Genomic DNA, 17,583 nt, shown 5'->3' with positions numbered 1-17,583 from the left:
AGTCTTGGGATGTTCTTTGAAGTTTCCTGTATTTGTATTCCTACTTGTTTCTTGGACCGTTGACGTATTTTCACCGATGGATTCGGATTCCGTTCACTCCTTAATTGAAAGTCCACACGTGTCGTTTTCTTTCTTCTTTGTCCTTGCACCACATAGTCTATTCTTAGCTCACGACAAGCCAGGGCCGAAGGGAAATCCAAAAAGTTCCTCTCTGGACGGGAGTCCAAACATTTATATCCCCCGCCATTGAGTGTGACGTGATGTTAGTCCTTGGCCAATCAGCAAGGGCGACGGGTTCTACCCGTTGCAATCCGATATCAGGAAAGAAAACGAAATTTTACAATAAAACCCGATATACATAAATAACGGAAACTACTATACAATAGTGCTTATGCACTACACAGTCATGAAAGTAAAATATTAAAAAATGTATAATTTTAAAATTTTTTTTGTAGGATATGGAGTTGGATACCAAAGAAGATGCTAATAAGTCACCTTGTTTAATTCGTCATGAGCCTCCATGGATGAATGGGGTGAAAATGGATGCAAATACAATATTCCGTTATCAGATTGAACCCACTAATATGGAAGAAGTGTTGAGGAAAGATTTAGAAGTATTACAATCAATGCAGCAGCCTAAATTAGTAAATCAACAATTAGAATATTTACAATCTGATTTAGAAGATGAAATTAATTCCAATTGTAATGGTATGAGATTAGGATTTAATACAACTGAAGATGACATGAATGAGGTTAGTTAATTTAATTTTATAGATATTTTTAATATTTTTGGGATGTTGGTAGATTTTTTAAAAATTTTCTAAAACTTTTTTACAAATAAATTTAGATATATTGTTCTCTTTAGGAACAAAATTCAATTTCTATATTGCATAAACTAATGCACTAATATACTGTATTTAAATAGATAAATGCAAAGATATAAATCTGTAAACCATACAGAAATCTAAATTGCCAGATTTAGTGATTTAGATTTCAGACTCTTCTTACATTATGAATTTATATAAGCCATACATCTATTGCTTCTAAATATTTACAAGACATTTGAGAATAATAGATGTATATAGCTCAATTGATTTAAGCAAATGGCATTAGAAAAAAGAAAAGTAAAGCCTATAATTTTCAAGAATGCTAAGTGCCTCAGAAATGAGAGTCACTTAATTAATATTCTTTAATTTATATGCATAATTATGGCAAATTTTTCTGTGATATTTGGTAACTGCCAAAGAAAAATCAAATGCCTGCTAAATTATAAGTTAGAACACACAACCACTCACAATTGGGTAAATATGATAAAAACATTTTTAGTAAGTTAGATCATCCTGTATGATGTCTTGATATATGGAGTTGTATGAATTCAAGGATAATGAGTAAATAGCTTAGTACCATGAGCCATCTGCTTTGAATAGAATATATTGGATGTGTCAAATGAAAAGTTCATTTGTAACTTTGGTGATCTTGTCCACCCATGCTTTCTATTGTCCTATACATCACAGGAAAAATTTAAGTGTTGAACATTTGTTTACCACAGACTAAAGAGATAACATTTCAAACTAAATAAATAAATTGGTACTGCGTGACAAGTTGGTCAGGTGCATTATGAAAGTACAGTAAACTTTCATAATGCAAGTAAACTTCTTTGCAAGTAAACTTTTCATTTGATCACTAGGCATATAGAAAAATTGTTTTATTGAGCATAATATGAAATTTCTGTATAAGTGTATGCAAAATTGAATTAATAGTTAACTTTTAATAAAATTTTGAATACATTCATATTTCATATTTAATTTAATTTACTAATGGATTAAAAAGTTAACAACTTTTAACCATTAAAATTTTTTAGCTAATACATAACTTGCTGAACTTACTAATCCATTAAAAAGTTATGCATCAAAAATTTGATATGACATATACATTATTTCATTTAACTAATTATTAACCAATAAATTTTCAAAGTGTATTAAACATCCATTGATATTATTAATCTGGATAAACTAAATTTTCAACAAGTGTAGTTTTATAATTTAAATAAAATAAAGATAAATTTTATCTTTAATAGGATGTGGAAGCTAAGGAAGAAAATATTCTGCATTTAATTACTGGGGATATGTAAATATTCAAAAGCTGTTTAAAAAGTAAGTATGTATTTATAACAATTCTTTTTTTTTTTAATTATAAAATATATATGATTTTTTTTCCCTCTGAGAAACATGATACAGTGGTGCCTCATACTTCAAATTTAACTTATTCCAGGGAGGCGTTTGAAGTACGAATCAATTTTTCCCATTAGACATAATGGAAAGTGAATTAATCCATTCCCAGACTATGAACAATATTCATTTCAATAAACTTAAAACAGCAAATACACATAATTTAAGGTATAAATAACACAATTAAATGTTCTAATAATAAATTAAAATATGAAAACCATAAATAAAATATATAAATACTGCATAATAAAATGAAAATTGTGTTTATTGGTCACATACCTGGACTTCCACATCTTAACATAGATGTGTGATTTAATTATAACAGTTGTGATATTTAACATATTATACCTGTAGATAATGTGAGATTTTATTTTTTGTTTAGAATCTTACTTTAAACTCTTTACTTCACATTTTGTTTGAATAAAATCAAGTCATAGTATCTTTTCATAAAAAGCATATCAGGCAAGTAATGCTTTATGAGTTTCAAAAAGAATATACAGTAGAGCGTCATTTATCCGAATCAATTGGGGACTGGTGTTGTTCGGATAACTTATTTTTCGGATAACTGATTACGTACGAAAAAATATATTACACTATCCCGTGTTGAAATTTTTTTTCGTTGAGTGTCGCTTCACATTGAATTTTCGTCAATGTTAAGCCTATTGTAAACTTTTTAAAATAATAATCGCGGCTATTGTATNACTCCATCTAAATGAATAACTAAACATCAAAACTGGATTTAGCTTTACCTCAGCAAATTTAAATATATTATTAATCAATTTTCATACATGTTGAAGAGAAACTAAGAAGTTAAATTAATCACAAGTATATATATATGTATGCACATATTTATATATACTAAAGGTTTATTTTTAAAATGATTAAAAGTAATTGATATAATATATATAAATTTTATAAATAATTTTGAAATCTTTTAACTTTTTTAGATAAATTACTTTTTAAAAAAGAAATAAGGGTTTTTCTGTATACAATAATGTAGATAATACTTTAAAACATTATCTTAGATATATTATCATGATAATGAGGAGTTTTTATTATGCTAAAATGATGTAAATATATTTCAATCATAAATTTCATTGGTAAATTTAAAAAATGGTTTTATATAAAATAATTTATCTGATTATAAAAATAGTATAAATCATTGATAAATGATTTAAGACATGAATTAAAAAATTTTAATAAAATAATTTACAAAGTTGCATAACTAAAATGCAATATATTCCATTCTGTTGATTGAATAATCTATATAAACATCATTCGAGATGTTCTATAAATTCATTCTTTTATATAAACTATTTAATCAACACTAAAATTTATTTTTAAAATCTTTAATTTGATACATCAAAATTTATTAATCCAGAATATATTTTTATGATAGTGAAAAAAAATAAAGAAAATTTTTCAAAATTAATATAATCTTCAATAAAATAAATATTGTATATATACAAATTATTTTCCAATTTTTGCTGTAGAAATGGCTAAAAGCACTTTCCCTTCTTTCATTTACATTCATTCAGGTGTGGGCTACTATTACCAGAGTCGATAGATATTCTGGTCCTTGCACTACCAATAGCTGTAATACTACTATTCTGGTTTAATAAATATTTCTGCCACTTTGAGCACTTCAATCGTGCATAGTCCTAAGTTTGGCTGGAGCATAGTGAGCGTCAGCTGTAAACATTCAAAATTCTTTTAATATATGAAATTTTCTAGTTTTTAACTCAGATATTTCTTTTGTCTTTTAGAAAGGACTGCTTGTAAATTCTATTTTAATCCAATTTTGAACATTATTTATTTGTAAATGTCGTTTATATTTATACTAGTAGCCTGGGACGCCCCCTAGTGGGCATTCTTTACAAATTTCCATGTGGCATGGTTTCTTTGACTTTTTTGTTCCTATCAATATGCTCTACAGCTCTGTTAAAGTCCCAATTGCATCATATGGATCTATATTTCTATCTATTAAATATTCTATAAAACTTTAAAATAGTTTAATTTGTTTATTTACCTTTGGTTGTAAACCTCAATTTTAAATGTATTTTTTTCAACAAATTTCCCGTGAGTCAATGCGCAATGTTCACTGACTTGTGAGTCACGGGATGTTGTAAACGTGCGGTGCAAGGTTAATCAAGGCATATAATAAATATTTATACCATTCTGTGGTATAAATAATAATTCATATCAATAATAAATTCCTATTACAAATGAAAATAATTTATTGTTAATTTAAAATCATTGCTAGGGCGCCTCTAGTGCCCATTTTTGGCATACCGTTACACGGACACGCATTCAATGGGTTATATAGATAGATTTATATTAACTGTCACTTTTACGATTTTAGACTTTAAATTGATTAGAATGTTTATTTGTTGATTACAATTTGTGTTCATTTTTAAATATGGGATATCTTCAGGATTCCGAGAACTCTCTGAAACAGGAAGAAAAGGGAATGATAAAAATTATATAATCTAATTATGGAAATGTATAGAAATGCTAAACCATATATTAAGATAGGATAGATTTAAAGTGTTACAAAAAAAGAGAATTAGGATTTAGGATGGCTTTGGAGTTTATCAAGGTTAAGTCCATATCTTTTTTTTATTTATTAATATTAGGTGAATTGTTGTAGTTTGCAGTGAGAAAAGAGCTATGATACATGTTATTCACAATTTATATTGTGTTTATTAATGTAATGAGATAGAGAGAGATTAAAGTTGAGCCAAAAAAAGTTAGGAACAGGTTAGAGAAGGGGATTAAAAATCAGTAAACTTAGTTCTTGGATTTCAGATATAGGCCATTAGAGGAAAAAGAGGAAATTCTAACTATTTAGAAAACATATTCAACATAAATTTGTGCACCATCATGGCAGCACTTCCAGTCACGACTGTTCGTGCTCCTGACTGACTCCTCCTGGACGGGAGCCGCCGGCAGACCACCAAGTGTATAACATCACTAGTTATTGATATGTATGTTCAAGAACTACTATGAATCAATAACTAGTGATGTTATACACTCAGCGGCCTGCTGGTGGCTCCTTTCCGGGAGGAGTCCGTCAGGAGCACAAACAGTCCTGACCACCGCCATGACAATGCAATGCTAGCAAGAACTTATTTCTAAAAAAAAATTTAACTTTTAATCAAGTTCTTTCAAATGCTGAACTGCTTGCCTTACATTTGTTACATAAAAAAAACTGCCAATGCCAACCATCTCATTTATCGCAATCTGCATCAACAAGTTGTAAGCCGAACTTAATCACAAACTTTACATGAGACGAAATTCTCTCATCAACATCTAATTCAGGAAAATCTGATTCCAAACATAGAAAAAAATCCTTCAAGGTTGGTCTACTTGCAAAAATGAAATATGCAGACAACGACATTTGAACAAAGCGCATTAAACCACGTTAAACCAATAGAATTGATCAAATAATCTTCAGGTCTGTATATATTATTTAAAATATACAGACCTGAAGATCTCCAATTGCAGATTGAAAATGTTAGTTGAAAAATTTTTATTTTGAATTAAACCTCACTGGAATACAATTTATGGTTTTTGGATTGAAGTGTTTATTGTATCATTGCAGTCTATCAAGTGGTGTTTATTATATTGATTTGATTATTCTTTTGTTTACAGAATCCACAGAGATGATTACTCCATCTAAATGAATAACTAAACATCAAAACTGGATTTAGCTTTACCTCAGCAAATTTAAATATATTATTAATCAATTTTCATACATGTTGAAGAGAAACTAAGAAGTTAAATTAATCACAAGTATATATATATGTATGCACATATTTATATATACTAAAGGTTTATTTTTAAAATGATTAAAAGTAATTGATATAATATATATAAATTTTATAAATAATTTTGAAATCTTTTAACTTTTTTAGATAAATTACTTTTTAAAAAAGAAATAAGGGTTTTTCTGTATACAATAATGTAGATAATACTTTAAAACATTATCTTAGATATATTATCATGATAATGAGGAGTTTTTATTATGCTAAAATGATGTAAATATATTTCAATCATAAATTTCATTGGTAAATTTAAAAAATGGTTTTATATAAAATAATTTATCTGATTATAAAAATAGTATAAATCATTGATAAATGATTTAAGACATGAATTAAAAAATTTTAATAAAATAATTTACAAAGTTGCATAACTAAAATGCAATATATTCCATTCTGTTGATTGAATAATCTATATAAACATCATTCGAGATGTTCTATAAATTCATTCTTTTATATAAACTATTTAATCAACACTAAAATTTATTTTTAAAATCTTTAATTTGATACATCAAAATTTATTAATCCAGAATATATTTTTATGATAGTGAAAAAAAATAAAGAAAATTTTTCAAAATTAATATAATCATTTAATTTATATCACTCATTAAAAAATTGTTTGTAAGTGTATATTCTAGTGAAAATTTGTTTTAAATTGTGAAGTTTTTTCTTCATACAAGTGTCTTTGTATACTGTATTTATATATATGTAGTTAAGTATAATTTATTTTATGTGTATGATATACAACACAAATAGCATTATTGCATAACTTTTATAGCTTAAATATATATATTATATATAAAATAAAATAATAATATGTTTAATGATATATATATTTTTTTAATTCAAATTTTATAAAAAGAAAAAAATACTAAATTTGATGGTTTTCAATCAAATTTGATGGTTTTGCAGGCTTCAGTAATAGCAGCTTCTAAGCAGCATAACTTATTTTAGAAATTAATAAAATGTTCATTTTTTTAACATATCTATTTTGTAATGTAAAAATTATTGGCTATTTGAAAATACAAAAGAAAATTTAATTTTATTGGTCAAAAATTGTCAGGTTTATATCCAAACTCTTATTGTATTGGAATAAAAGAATTTGGACATTTTATAATTTCATATTTAATAATGCATGTGTAAGATGTACTTTTATGATATAAAGGGTAATTATAAAGATGATGCCAATGCCGTTTTTTAAGGTAACGGTAACATTAATGTTCTCAAACTGTCTCCGTCCATAATGTTAAATTGTGAAGGCCTATTGTGGCTTTGCTATTGGACAAAAATTATAATTTCCAATGTGATAAATTGCTCTTTTTCATTGCATCTATATATATATCAAAACAGATTGAGAACCACAATTTAGAAGTTTTTTTTTTTATTTGTAAAATTTTTATTAAAAATATTTGAGAACTTTATTGATGAATTACTGCTATATTTTTAATATTGTACATATGCCATAATAAAATTGAAGTAAAGCAAATGCTATACTTATTAAATTTTATATATTCAAAAGATGAATCAAAAACAAAAATGTGATATGTGAAATATTGCAGAAAGTTTCTTAATATTGTACATTGAGTACATTCTAAGTATTCTAAGTTCATTGTGCATTAAACATTGTTATGGAATAGCAAATAATGAAGAAACAATTTAATTTAAAAAATTTTTTAAGCAGTAATAGTTTTTATATGTATAAAGATCATTTTTCTAATTATTATGAGTAAAAGCGAAGTAATATTTTGAAAAATCTTCTAATATTCTTCTAATGTTATCTAATTTGAAAATTAAAACATATAATTAATAAGAGATCATAAAATCAAATATTGCAAGATTTTTCAGCATACAAGGCTGAAAAATTATAATGTTATAAAGTCTTACAATAGGCTAAAAATAGACTTATAATATCAAAAACATCCAGTATTATTTGATTATGTTTAGGACTTAATGTAAAAATTTCAGGCTTAATTTGTTTATACAATAGCAGATTAAATTATTTGGAACTATTTAAAGTGTAACAGAATAACCATCAAATTTGTTATCAAAAAGGTCAGTTATTAACTATCACCTGATCAACCATATTGGATTATTTGGTCTGATTCACCTATGAATTGGTTTGAGATTTAAGTATCAAATCCTTGTCAATCTTGTTAGTGATTCTGTCTGTCTAATTTTAATAATGATTCTTCTTCTTTAGTAAGCTAGTGATAATATTAATAAATTTACTTGAGGTAACATTGATCTTCTTATAAATGATGATTTCAATATGCATTTTAATCTTTCACGGATCATCTTCAGATTTAAATTTCTTTCTTCTCCATCAGAAATCCTTGTTTTATTCATAAAAATTCTCTCTATTGACAGCAAAAGTCAACAAGGATTTGTGATAATGCATTTTCAGCTATCTTTGAATTATTTGAATTGGATGGAAACATGGAGATTGTTTTATTCTTTATTCAGATTTTTGAATAAAATAATCCTCTTCTTAAAATTTATTTAAAAAAATTGTTGATTAGTTGAGGAATTGGGAACTGCTTTTTTTAATAACTAAAAACAGAAATCTCTCTTTATTGCTATCAGTGGTGCATTCAAGATTTAATCTTGGGGAGCCGAGTTAAACAGATAAAAATATTTTTAATGCAAACTCAATAAAATTTCCACCTTATATGACCACTAATTCATAAATAATATAGAAACAGAACACACAACACAAGTAAAACGGCAAAACCGTATTTGGGACAAGACTATGTCTTGGAGACAGAATCACTTTGATGCTCAAGGCAGGTCTCGTTCTCATTTTCCTATCTTCTTTGATATCACTGCTTTTGGGCATAATCATTCAAACTTTGCCGGTCATGACCATGAGATCGTCCACAATGCATCTTTGATGAAATTAACTTATCTAATTTCAAAATTTCTCTCCATTGCGTGTCAGCCTGGGTTGAATTTTTGTCAATGTATAACAAAAAGTTCCCGTTTTTGAAAAAATAATCGTGGCTATTGTATCGTCCAAAATTATTTTTTTATTTTGCACGAACAATATACAGTTTAACCCGATTATAATGTCATTGAATGTAATGACAACTGTAATATAATGTCAAATTTTTATCAGTCCTATGATTTTACTATACTAGATAATGTTAAAAAAAACCCACTTGTAACAACATAAAACCGTTTTAACGTCATATTTGAAGCATTCCCAAATTTACAAAATTAGATTGCAAATTTTATTTAACATAGAAGAAACTACATGTTCAGTCCTAAGGTCAGAGTTCACTTCTTAGAATGACTGTGGGTGGGTGGTACTCTCCCCTACCCAACTTCAGTGGGATGAGGTGGCTGTTTTGCCTGTTTGTAGAAGAGGGTCGCCATTTTGGATTTTATTTTGACTCGATTCTCAGTCCCCCGACTACCTACGAGTCTGGATTTTTTTATGCGCAAATGATTTGGGCACCTAATACTCTGTGCCAAATATCAACTCTTAACATGTACTCCTTCATACCTCTATGCTGATAAGAACGGGTGGCAGTACGATTTTATAAACAAGACATAGTCTTGTCAAAAATGAATTTTAAACCTTGTCACACTGTACATCAGATCATATCAGAATTTTTTAATAAGCATATAAATGGAATCTTGCACACTAATTTGAATTGGAATTGATTTCCAAAGTGAGACAATTTTGACAGATTCCAAAATGGTGTGCAGGCATGACAACTTCCTTTTATTGCATCATGCAATGCAAAGACATGCTCAAATGTATGCTGGTTTCCATTTGCTGGAAATTTTTTGTTTGCAATTGATTGTTTTGTTTCTTTTATTAAAAATGATTTATGATGAGAAGTTAATTGATTACTGTTGAATTAAATTTATTACAGCATATCATACAATTATTATTTATGCTGTGCCCCTAAAATTTTTTTCCTTTTTTACATGTACAGCAAGACAAAGCAATCATCATCTCATCCTTTTCACTACTGCTATCACTCATTGTCATCTCAGTGTACTCTCTTCTTGCCATTTTCTGACTGATATGAATTCTGATTCCCGCTTCCAACCCTAATGTACAGAAAAACATTCATTTTCAATCTTAAAAGGATTCTGATTCTTATCTATATTATCTAGTGTGTGGCAAGTTAAAAATGCTTATATATTTTGTGGTGTTTCTTCGTAAGGAAACTCCATGTTAGACACATCAAAAGTATCTAAAAATATTGGATTAAAGTAATAGAATATCTCAATTATCAATGGGTACATTAAAAACATATGCTTAAAAGAAAATTTACTGTTTTAGGATATTTTACATTCTTTTTTTTTAAAACTTAAAAGAAGTAATGATGAAGTTAATCTGTTAAATATGTACAAAAGTAAAGATAGTACAGAAATTTTTTATGATCTATCTTGGATTAGTAGATCTATGGACTCAATCTGGCAAACTATGGCACAAATAAATGTAATTAGTTCCTATATTTATGTCTTTTTATATTAATGAAAGTGGTTAGTTCCTATTGTTTATAGATTTCATACTTCATTGTTGGCTACTTTTTAGTTTAAAATAGTTGCTTTAAAATTTTTTAATGTTTAAATGGTTCAATGCAAGAACTTTCTATATAAATTCTGATAATCATAATACTGAATAAACATCTCCATATTAAATATATTGAGTTGGTTTGTTTATTGCAATATTTAAGAACATACAGTATGTGCAGTATATGGTAGCACCAATATAAAATGTAGAATAGAAGCTGAATCATACACAAAGTTCAATCCAATAATCATTTGTTACACTTTGAATAGTTAGAAATAATTTGGAAAATTATTTCTTTCTTTCTCTAAATTTTATATTCATTATTGCATTCCAAGTTCAATTAATGCTTTGAAACATATCAATACATCTTTCAATAGATTGAAACTTGTTGTGTTCAATTTGTAATAAAATCTATATGTTTACATGTGAATAAAACTAATTTGTAATTTTATATTAATTATAAAATTTGGAGATAATTATAAAATTATAAATATTTATAATTTTATAATTATCTCCAAATTTTATAATTAATATAAAATTACAAATTAGTTTTATTCACATGTAAACATATAGATTTTATTACAAATTGAACACNAAAGATGCCAATATTTGAAAGAATGGAAGGTCCAAAATGTTTTTACTTACCAAACCACCTTTTTTTTTATAATTGGTGATAAATGGAAAAAAGATTTTAAATAATTATAATGAATATATATTAAATATTTTAAAATATTTTCTAACAAGATAATGCTGTAAGAATTTATTGTAATATTCTTCTAAAAACAAGAGCTAACCAGATGCATAGCATTCTGATGTAAGTTATACTAAAAACTGTATTTATGTATTTTCATTTATTGTATTGTTTCTGTGATTCTGCTTATAAAGTGCCATATTTACATTGTAGTTGAATTTATTTCTTTAAGTTATATATTATTCCTAATAACTTCAGTATCAATCTATTGTATTGGATTTCTATCCAATATAGACATCGTAATTTATCATGTTGGATTCAATTTCAGACATGACCAGTGTGGGTGAGGAATAGAAAATTACTCCATTGTGAGTCTGACTTACCTGCAGTATGATCATCTATTTAGCCCATATTACATAAATGGAATTTTGTAAGCAATGTTAATATTCAATCCATATAAATTTTTCCTTTTGCAATACATGTACTGCTTTTGAGAGTGCATAAATAAGTGCTAAGCAAAATTATTTAGTTGACATATAGTGACCATTATTGCAGCATATAATCAGCATACTGTATTAAGTATGCCGATTATTAAATAAAAATGACTAATCGAGTGTATCAGAAGACTAGCATTACATAAAATTACTTCACAATCTTCAGGAACTATAACTACATAGTTTGAAAATTCTATAGAGAAATGAAACTATTTAAATGTTTTACATGAAAATGATTGGATCAAGCACAGAAGATTGAAATGCAGAAGCACATAGAATATCAACAATAGATAAAACAACAAATATCTTTTTTATTTTTTCTCTCATTACGATATACAGGAAATCATTAGTTCAAAATTCAAGGGACAAAATAATTGTAATTTTGAATTATCCAAGATTTAAATATTTCTGTATAATATGCAAAATGCCGTGTAACTGATGTAATTTATTAAGCTCACAGAAAACAGAAGTAGCATTCTGTATATGTATTTGTAAATTAATAATTATTAATAATAAAAATAAATTGCCGGTCAACAGCAATGTCCAGCGAGAACCTCTCAGGTTGCCAGATAGATTTTATAAGTAAAGCAAAGCAGAATTCCTCAAAATGTAGCCCAAATTATTTTTAAAGTGGCCCAAAAAGTAGTAAGTCATCCAAATATAGTAGTCTAGAGACCTACAAATATCTCAATCTGCTACTTGAAGCCCAATCCCAAAACCCAGTCATATTTTATAGATAAGAGAAAAAAGGATAGTTCTTGGGTAAGGTGACACTCAAGAATGTGTTAGTATAAAAACAAAGTCATAATGACCAAATTAGAGTTGTTCTTTTATACTATGGAGGAACTTTGATTTAAAAAAACAAGTTAATATGTCCCTATCACAGTTAGAACAGAATTTTCACTTTGAATTTCAAAATAGCCGTATTTTGAACTAACCAAACCTCTATATTCCCAGCCAGGACAAATAGCATAGTTATGAACTAACAGGATTTCAAAATATCTGAGTTCAAATTAATGAGGATTTCCTGTATATCTTGAAATAAAATAATGAATCAGCAAATTATGAGAAAGCTAACTTATTCTATCTTTGTTAAATTTATTTGCTAATCTTTTCTGTTTTCTCTCTCATTTATTTAAGAAAGATTTATTGATCTTGAAGCAAAATTGGAAATTTAATTCAAGTAAAAAACACTAGAGCGTCATTTATCCAAATCAATTGGGGACTGGAGTTGTCCGGATAACTGATTATGTATGAAAAAATATATTAACCTATCCCATGTTGAAATTTTTCTCCATTGCATGTCGCTTTGGTTGAATTTTCATTGATGTTAAGCCTAACATAAATTTTTTAAAATAATAATCATGGCTATTGTATCGTTAAAAAGTATTTCTTTATTTTGAACAAACAAAATAAATATATTGAAAAATATAAAAACAAAAACTTACTTTAGAAGTTAATCTAGTATCAAAAATGTTCGATTCAGCATGACACAGTCCGACTGGAACGCTTTCGGATAAACAATGCTCTACTGTATTACACAGCAACCAAACCTTTTCACAGAATGGAGTATTTTTTTGGATACAAAGTTATGAAAGAATTCATTTTTTTAATGACCCCAAGAAAGAAATATTGATGTGCTAATTGGAAAAATGAAGTATATTATTATATTCTGAATAGAAACAATGAACAAAGTTGTCTGCACTTCAACTGATAAAATTTTGTTTAAATTATGTAGAACAACACACATTCTTCTTCAGTACAAATAGCTTATTGACATCATGTAACTAGTTTATATATTAAAAAATGAGTGTTTTAAGTTTTTGTGATTAGTAAATTACTTTTTTGTCACTATCTATGAGAAAAATAGCAAATGCAAGATGTCCTATAAAAGTATTGAAATACTTTTAATTACATGATGTTAGATTAAAATTTTGACACATTGACTGCCATATATAGAGTAAAATAACTATTTCTGTCATGCTTCAATGATTACACCACTTCTAATAAAAATGAGATGATTTTATTTTAAAGTTACATTTACTAAATTATCTATAAATATATATATATTCCATTTATTATATAACATCTATTATGAGCATGATTTATATATTAAAATGGAATGAAATATTTGAACTAAATTAATTTTCGCTACTGGAACTTTTTTCTATACTGGCTGGAGGAGGCACCATGGCTGATGCAGCGTCCTTCCAAGAACGGCCACTGGGTGTCCGCTTCTTCAGCTCCTCTTCTGTCTGCCATTCCACTTTCTGCTTGTGCTGCTTCACTGCATCCCAGACTCTGTCCATTATCATTTTCTCTGTGAGTATGCCATCTTCGGAAGCATATGCTGCAGCCTGAAATTTTTTATTAATTTAAAATACTCAATAAAAACATTTCTGTTTGTATACAAAAATTTTTCATGAAAATTAAATTATCTCCAAAAAAATTTCCAAGAAAGTACAGTAAGATCCCGCTTAATGCGGGGGATACGTTCCTATATGACAAAGTGCTAAACGAAACAGTGTTAAATGAGATCATATTAACACAAAGTAAATAGGAAAGGGGAACATGCGACCAAAAATAAACAGATTTTACTTGAAATTATTTTTATATTAATTTACATAATAATATATGTTAAATAACACATAAACATATGCACATAGATAAGTAAAGTTTATTTTTTGTGATGAAGGTCCTGGTTGTTCTGAAATTCTTGCTTTTTGCAATAAAGTTGTGTAGTTTCATTTGTTGCTTTCTTTTTCTTTCCTTAAGCAAATGTCAGTAGCAAGAGATCGCATCCAAAATGTCTCGTCTTGCTTTTGCACTCCTTTCAAAATCTGGATCATCCACTACAATTTGATTAACAATTTTGGTTATCATTATCAAACTTTTACTAAGGAAATCTATAGAGAAATTCTTTGAGTTCTTCGTTTTCAGAATTACTATTTTCTAGTTCTATACAAATGCATTGTTCTGCCAGTTCTTGAAGGTTGTCATTGGTAAGGATCTCACCAGAAATCTTCAGTAACTCCTCAATATCCTGCTTGTCTACATCCCCTAGTCCTGCTGTATTATCAATTAGGTTGACGATTTGGTCAATCTAACGATACAGTGATAAGCTCTTCTCATTGAGAATTCTTGGATACCTCCAGCCATAACTTCTTCCACACTCCATTCATGTTAATTCTTGCCAAGCCAAGTCAATATTTCCTATGGCATCCATGATGTTATATTTTTTCCAAAATTCCACTAAACAACCAAACAAAAATAGATTTAAGGAAAGTACAGTGCTACAACAAATTGCCACCTTTTGCTGATTGGTTCATGTTCAAGAATAATTGTGTGATATACGAATCAATGGAATGCCACAATAATTTGAATCAGCGTAAATTTTGAGCTTTTTTTTTTTTTTTTCTTTGACTTCAAACATACCATGCTATATCGAGGCAGCGTTAAGCGGGGTCTTACTGTATATTATCAATTATTTATAAAATAATAAATATGAGTGCTGAAGATTTCAAAAATCTTTAATCTTTTGAATATATTATTTAATTTTACATAAGGACTGATTATTGTACAGTGCTATGCGTGTGTGCGTGTGTGTGTATAAATACATCCCCTATTTGAATAAAAATCTCATGCACATTTACAAAGACAAGACCACTATCCAAAATGTCAAACACAGTATACTATTAAATAGTTAGCTTTTAATTTGGTAAATAAAGGCATTGACAGTTTTCACAATTTTGATAAATAGAAGTAAATTCTCAATACAATTTTAAGAAAAATGAAATACATCTCTTAAATAACCATATATTTACAAGTTATGAATTAGAAATTATGATTACTACAATCTAGTGAATACTGTGCATAATTTTCCATATTAGAAATAATATTAGAGGAGAAGGTGGTATTATGGAACCCTAATTATATTTTAGTGAATTGTAAACAAGGTATCATAACTACACCCACATTTCTTGTGTGAAAAGTACTGGTAACTATTAAACTAAATGTTCCTAATTGGATTTTTCGCTAGTATAACTATAAGTATGGTTTTTGAAGGCTTCTGTACAAAAAGTCAGAAAGTAGACTTAGAGAAAATCGAGTGGTAATATGGAACCTTACTGTTTATTTTCAAAAAATACTTTAATGTATCCAAAAACAAATAAGAAAGTTCAAAAAATGTTAACTAATTACAAAATTATTTACTCCAATGTATTTTATCGCAAAAATGCTTTTATAATAGAAAAATATGACCTCCATCAACAATATATATATTCCGACAGCTCTTTTTCGATATTCTCGGGAAGAATTGACTTTCTACCTAGTGTCTTCTTCACAAATTGCTCCAGACGAATGTCTGCTTGCAAAGAGAGAGTTCGGAGGAGTCGAGTTCCATATTACTGTAAAAGCACCAATGGGGTCCGTATTTCACGCATCGCCATCTTGAATTAACTTATGTCTGTCAAGACCAAAATTTAAAAAGCATGAACATCACACAGATTAATATGTACCCCTAAGTCTCTGGAACGGAATACATGCACCAGTGAACCTACAACTACATGATTTATATTTTAAAAATAATTAAATTCACTTAGCATTCAAAACTTGTGAATTTTGAAAAAAATGAATTAAACAACCGTTTAACTGAAGTAAAACGGGTTTTCCCCTTTCCATGGATGTCTGCCTAGTTCAGCCACAATCCGCTACAGTTTGCCTTTATTATCAGTTCGAAATGGGGTGGTTCTATAATATCCGCAGTATTCCATACTACCACCTTTTCCTCTACTATTAATTGAGATATATTAATGAAGTATGATTAATCTGTCAGCAGAAGTATCACTCAAACCAATTTGTTTATTTTAAATAATCATAAGGTAATTTTCATTTTCAATGAAAGAATATTTCTGAATAAGCATAAACACTGACTGTAATACAACTGGTGGTATTGGAATCAGAGATATAAATGAGCCAAACAAATGCAGAGAAGTATATGGTGGTTGGTAAGTATGACTGTAAAGTTTGCAATGTTATCTCAGGAAGGTACTAGGATGTATATCTGAATAAATACTCTAAACAAAAAACTATATAAATGAATTTTTTGTCAAATAAGTATCTAGATTTTGTTACTATATTATCAAAGTATTCTTAAATTAATTTTAAAAACTGTCATCAATGGAAAATGCAGTGCAATTTCTTAACTTCTTGTTTATTTTCTCTTTCTATTCATAGAATTTATATTATTAAAATCACTTAAACAAAACTGATTTAACAGTAACCTGTGTACAAACTGATATTACAGTCGACCCCCTATAACACTGTTGATTATTCCGTTTTATATGAATTCCATCTTGTACGAGTCACTTAGATTTTACAAATAAGTGCCGGGCTGTGAACAGCTCATGTATTTGTAAAATCTAAGTGACTCGTACAACATGGAATTCATATAAAACAGAATAATCAACAGTGTTATAGGGGGTCGACTGTAAACGAATACTTAAAACTTATTAAGTATTCATATAATATCAGTTTGTACACAAGAGTTTTAATAAACTTATTATTAAAAATCCTAAGTAGATGATGTTTAAATCTTCCATTTGTAAATTATTTGAGATTTTTGGACAAACTCAGTTCTTTACTTTCAAAATGCATTTAGGATAAATATTAATGAAATAAAAATCTAATAGCTTTCATTGTTTGTTAATGCCAAGGCTGTTAAATATAAATTTTAGTTATTAATTAATTTAAAAGCAATTTTATGTGTAAGTAAAATATTAATTATAAAATGAAACCTTTTAACCAAAAGCTTATCTGA

The 17,583-nt window shown here is 27.6% G+C and overlaps 2 protein-coding genes across 3 annotated transcripts in view; one reads left to right on the top strand and one right to left on the bottom strand.

Moving 5' to 3' along the window:
• Nucleotides 1-293: 293 nt before the first annotated feature.
• Nucleotides 294-6,254, top strand: LOC111635603. 2 transcript variants are annotated; one of them, XM_023380609.1, is made up of 3 exons: nt 294-752; nt 2,078-2,153; nt 5,883-6,254. In XM_023380609.1, exons 1-2 carry the CDS (start codon nt 459-461, stop codon nt 2,129-2,131), a joined length of 348 nt encoding a protein of 115 aa, XP_023236377.1. In that variant the 5' UTR covers nt 294-458; the 3' UTR covers nt 2,132-2,153; nt 5,883-6,254. The 2 variants fall into 2 exon arrangements, 1 of the variants encoding a protein (XP_023236377.1); XR_002758405.1 differs by lacking the exons at nt 294-752; nt 2,078-2,153 and adding an exon at nt 4,527-4,827.
• A 7,512-nt stretch (nt 6,255-13,766) lies between these two features.
• The window catches only part of LOC111635604 (ATPase family AAA domain-containing protein 3-B-like), a 29,648-nt gene continuing 25,831 nt past the window's right edge, over nt 13,767-17,583 (bottom strand). Inside the window, 1 exon segment of the mRNA XM_023380610.1 lies at nt 13,767-14,122. Within this exon segment, the coding sequence (XP_023236378.1) occupies nt 13,907-14,122 (216 nt within the window). The 3' untranslated portion in view covers nt 13,767-13,906.

The sequence above is a fragment of the Centruroides sculpturatus genome, unplaced genomic scaffold (assembly GCF_000671375.1).
Source record: "Centruroides sculpturatus isolate CEXI.00-Female unplaced genomic scaffold, Cexi_2.0 scaffold867, whole genome shotgun sequence".
Taxonomy (NCBI): Eukaryota; Metazoa; Arthropoda; class Arachnida; order Scorpiones; family Buthidae; genus Centruroides; species Centruroides sculpturatus.
Note: the sequence above shows the minus strand (reverse complement) of the source record. Positions and strands in the feature narration are given on the sequence as shown.

Bases quoted from the DNA above. Each gene is read 5' to 3' on its own strand.
- LOC111635603 (XM_023380609.1), top strand. From the start codon at position 459: ATGGAGTTGGATACCAAAGAAGATGCTAATAAGTCACCTTGTTTAATT. The intron at 753-2,077 runs GTTAGTTAATTT...TATCTTTAATAG, and splicing joins CTGAAGATGACATGAATGAG to GATGTGGAAGCTAAGGAAGA.